Consider the following 4,297-nt stretch of genomic DNA (forward strand, 5'->3'; position numbering starts at 1 on the left):
TTTATTTTCCTTCTCTTTTAAGAAAGTGAAATGACTGGATCATTAGAAAGATTTAGACCCGACTCAGGGACAAGACTTGCTCCTGGGAATTGAGCAAGAGGTACCTGTGCATCAGCAGCTCACTGGGAAGTGGCCTGACCATCCTCATGCTGAGGACACCAGTCCCATCGGGTGGTTCCACAGAAGGGCACTTCCCACACCAGGAGAGTGCTCCGATGTCTAGGCTTACCCTAGCACTTATTACTGCACTACAGCCTTTTTAAATGACTAAAAAAAAAAAAAAAAAAATATCACAGAACGGTTGAGGTTGGAAGGGACCTCTAGAGATCCTCTAGTCCAACTTTCCTCCTCAAGCAGGGACAGGCACAGGACCACATCCAAAAAGGCTATAGTGGAGTGGGCTGTCTGCTTAAAGCAGCTTCTTCCATTCAGTTAATACACCCAAAGGCACAAGAGAGCCAAGGCAAGCGCTCAGAAACACACACCCTAACCACAGCTTTGGCTGCACATCACCCCAAGCAGCTCTGGCTGTCTTACCGCAATGCAAGAGAGAAGATGGCAGTTAAAGAGCCTTTGGACAAGGACGGTCTGGATCTTGCCAAGCCATTAGTCAGCAAAATCTGGAAAACAAAACAAAGAGAACAACAAAAAGACTGCAGAGCTCAGAAAAAAAACTTTATGGCTGCTCATGAAAAACTTTGTGCTCATTTTCAGAGGCAATAAAACAACCAACCAGTAACCAACCAAGAAACAGTAGCTACAAGTCATTTAGCAGCACTTGAAGAGTTTCGTGTTAACAGCAGCGTAACAGAAACCACATTAAAAAAGCACAAATCGATGGCGCTTCACATACACCTCCTGCCTGACACATGCCCCGAGAAATCACAAAAATTTCCTCAGAACAGCAGCAGCAGGGGCCTGGGTTTCTTTTGAATAAACAGGAGCACTAACTGCACGAGCCACAGACTGACCTGCAGCACAGAATAAAATCCCTTCTGATTGAGGTGTCCCATGATGTTTGCACAGATGTGGTTCAGGGCAGGCCTCAGCGTTTCTCCTTCAAGGATAAAACAGCGATGTTACCAAAACCGTATCACAGCAAGTTCCAGTAGAACAGATCATTTCAGCTATACGAGCCACGTTCCTTCACTATACACATCTAACTCTATGTGTATTTCCCACAAAAGCCCCAGAGCTGAAGCCACGTTACATTACACTCTGAGCACTCTGGTGTGGGTGACTTTGGGGAGCTGCTGCTGTTCCACCTTCCCTAACGCCAAGGGGCTCCTTACTGCCTGTTCTGTGCTTTGGGCACGCACAGAAGCATAATGAACCTTTGTGGGGAGAAGGCAGGGTGCAGAAAAAGCACTCAGCAAGTTTTAAAAGCAAGTCCTGAATCAGCAACTGAAACATAATGAACTTCTGAAAGGACACACTGAATGAACACACCTTTTCCCCGAAGGATTTTCCAAGTCGATGTGTCCGTGAAGGTGACGAGCATTGTGAGGTGCAAATTGACTAGTTTGGAGTCTTGTAGGATGTCAGGCTGCAATAACAAACATCGGTGCTTAAAATGAAGCTATTTCTGTGCCACCCTGCAGCACTATTAGACGCAGGGAGGCAAAACACAGTGAAATTTATTTCTTTTTACCTTAAGTTGCTTGAGAAATTCACAGCAAAACCACAAAATGTCTTTGATCTGCTTTATCCACAAGAGGGTGAGATCCTTGGAGAGCGCCAGCGACACATACCACACCTGGGGAGGGCAGGGAACAGATGTGGGCTGCGACAGGTATTTGTGCCACCCATCAGCAAAACAAATTACCAGAAGCTTTGTAACCAAATGAACCCAGAGCACTGCTCACCACAGCAGTGGGGCCAAGTTATTTCTCTCCCACAATTGACTTGATCAAAGCATACAAACTATTTTTTACCTTTTATAGCTATACACAGAGGGAGAATTCCAGACGGGTCCTGAGGAGCCTGTCCAACCCTCCACCCTGGACTCTCAGCAGCTAACTCGAACATTGCCAACCTGACATCTCACACATCCAACCAAGTGAAAAAAACATCCTACTGACCTTGGGCTCGTTCTCAACATCCATACTGTTAAGAATACAACGGCACAGCTTTTCAAACCTCTGCAAGAAAAGAGAGACTCCTATGAATTCCAGTTAGATTAGGAGGTACTTGGGAAAAGTCCTCGAAGCAGCACAGAAGAGAGCACAAGAGCACAAGCAAAGTACCTCGGAATCAGACCAAAGCTCCAAGCACATATTCCCCATGGGCTGTGCCAGCAGCTCCTGCTCTGAGAGCACCTCTGCATCTCACGCTAGAGCTGTGCAGAAGAGCTCTCTCCTGGAACCCAGCACTTCAACAGCAGGAATTTCTCAGCCGTCCCAGCTAACCTGCCTCCCTCGGCAGCATGGCCTGAAGCCAGGAAAAGCACCTTTCCTGCTGGAGTTTGCTCTTCCAGTGGTCATTGTGGCTCTCAGTGAACTTGGAGCGCACACTCAGAATTCCTTAACTATTTCAGTCCAGTTGCATTAACCAAAAGCTCACAAGCTGCAAAGCCTCTCTTTGAAAACAGAACTTTACTGCTCTGTTCTCCTAACGAGGGCGTTCTCCAGAAACAAGCAGTCTTGTGCTTGGCCCAGCCAGGGACTGACTTGCTGCAGGAATGGGGAGCAGAAGAGAAGCAAAAGACATATAGAAGAGAGAACAGACACATGTTACACCTTCCTCAAAAGGAAAGATTTTGAGACAGAGATAAAAAAAGCCAACCAAATACTTTCCCTCTGCCAACCAAGCACCAACTGCTTCTTCAATTTAAATACAGACCTTCATTTTCCAGTTGTTTTACTTATAATTAGCCCTAATGTGTCCCTGGGGCAAATATCCTCTTCTCACAGAGACAGAGGCACAGCAAAGCGCTCCCCCTGACACCACAAATTCAGCACAGTTGGAAACGCAGCTGTAGCTCAGATACCCCTCACACTCCTTTCCAGCAAGGAGCAAGAGACAGATCAAATTTCCAAAGCCAAGATGTACTGAAGGAACCCACATGGTTACTAGTCAACAATCTGAACATACTTAGGGCGCTAAACAGGCAATCCAAACGAGGAAACCATTTCAGAGCGACAACCTTACCTCTTTGTCCTCTTTGGGATTAAACACAAACAGCAGCTTCCGAGCAATTCTGAAGACAGAAAGCGCGTTTCTTCTACTCGAACCAGGCTCGTTCGCCTCAAAGAATTCCTCAACTTCTCTCCTAGGAAAGCGAGGAGGAAAGGGAGGAGAGGCCGTTAAAAGGCAGGCCCCTCTCCCCGGCTGCGAGGGGGCAGGGGGAACACTCTCCCCCAGCTCCGAGGGGACAAGGGGGACGGTGTCCCCGTCTGCGGGGGGACAAAGGGGAGCTCTGCGCACACCTGAGGCGGCGGCGCAGGCGGCGGCGGCACAGGAAGCCCCTGGCCAGCGCCTGGGCGCGCGTGGCCGCGCGCTCCCGCTCCTTGAGCTCGCGGCGCTCCTCCCGCGCCTGGCGCGCCTTGTCCAGGAACTGCGCTTTCGACGACTGGCTCGCGCTGAACATCTTCACGGCCTGCCCTGGGGGAAGGAAGGAAGGAAGGAGGCAACAATCACTGCGGGAAATGCCTGCGGAACGGGGAGGCGAGAGGGCAGCGCGCTGGGCACGGGCAGCCTCAGCGCCGAGCTCGATGCCACCCCCAGAACCTAACGGGGAAGCCGAGCGCCCCGGAGCGCGGGCGAAAGGCCGCAGAGCCCTGGCGCCAGCCTCGCGGCGGTTCGGACAGACCGTCACGATCACGGAGGCCCTCACACCGCACTGCCCAGCCCGGCCCCTGATCGACACGTCTCCTGCGCGCTGCCACGGCCGGTCTCTCCACCGCTGCCCCTTCCGCTGTTCGGAGGCCGCACCGCTCTTTCAGCACGCGCGTTTTTCCTCATCTCCCACCCGAGCCTCCCCTGGGGCAAGCTGAGGCCGGCTCCTCCCGTTCTGTCCGTAGTTATCCGGAGCGGAGCCCCCAGCGCCTCAGCACAGCCTCCCTTCGGGCAGCGGCAGGGCGAGGAGGCGCCGGGGCCTCCTCCTCTGCCCGCCGAACAACCCCGGCTCCCCGGCCGCTCCGCGCGGGGCCTCCGCGCCAGCCCCCCCAGCCTCGCTGCTTTCTCGTCCTCGCTCCCCGGCCCTCTCGTGCCCCGCACGCGGCGGGCAGCGCCCACGGCAACCCAACCGGGGGCCGCAACGCGCAGGGGCGATAAACGAGTCGCTAACGGCGGGTGC

General features: G+C 52.7%; 1 protein-coding gene across 1 annotated transcript in view; it reads right to left on the reverse strand.

The window, feature by feature from the left end:
- Positions 1 to 3,592, reverse strand: part of UBE3B (ubiquitin protein ligase E3B) — a 20,745-nt gene extending 17,153 nt beyond the window's left edge. Inside the window, exons 1-7 of the mRNA XM_026036734.1 lie at positions 3,429 to 3,592; positions 3,151 to 3,271; positions 2,082 to 2,141; positions 1,652 to 1,756; positions 1,450 to 1,546; positions 972 to 1,057; positions 538 to 620 (exon numbers count right to left, since the gene is read on the reverse strand). Of these exons, the coding sequence (XP_025892519.1) occupies positions 538 to 620; positions 972 to 1,057; positions 1,450 to 1,546; positions 1,652 to 1,756; positions 2,082 to 2,141; positions 3,151 to 3,271; positions 3,429 to 3,589 (713 nt within the window). The 5' untranslated portion in view covers positions 3,590 to 3,592. The remainder of the gene's footprint in view (positions 1 to 537; positions 621 to 971; positions 1,058 to 1,449; positions 1,547 to 1,651; positions 1,757 to 2,081; positions 2,142 to 3,150; positions 3,272 to 3,428) is intronic.
- Positions 3,593 to 4,297: the final 705 nt, after the last annotated feature.

Source organism: Nothoprocta perdicaria, unplaced genomic scaffold (assembly GCF_003342845.1).
Source record: "Nothoprocta perdicaria isolate Ctin4 unplaced genomic scaffold, notPer1 scaffold_185, whole genome shotgun sequence".
NCBI lineage: Eukaryota > Metazoa > Chordata > Aves > Tinamiformes > Tinamidae > Nothoprocta > Nothoprocta perdicaria.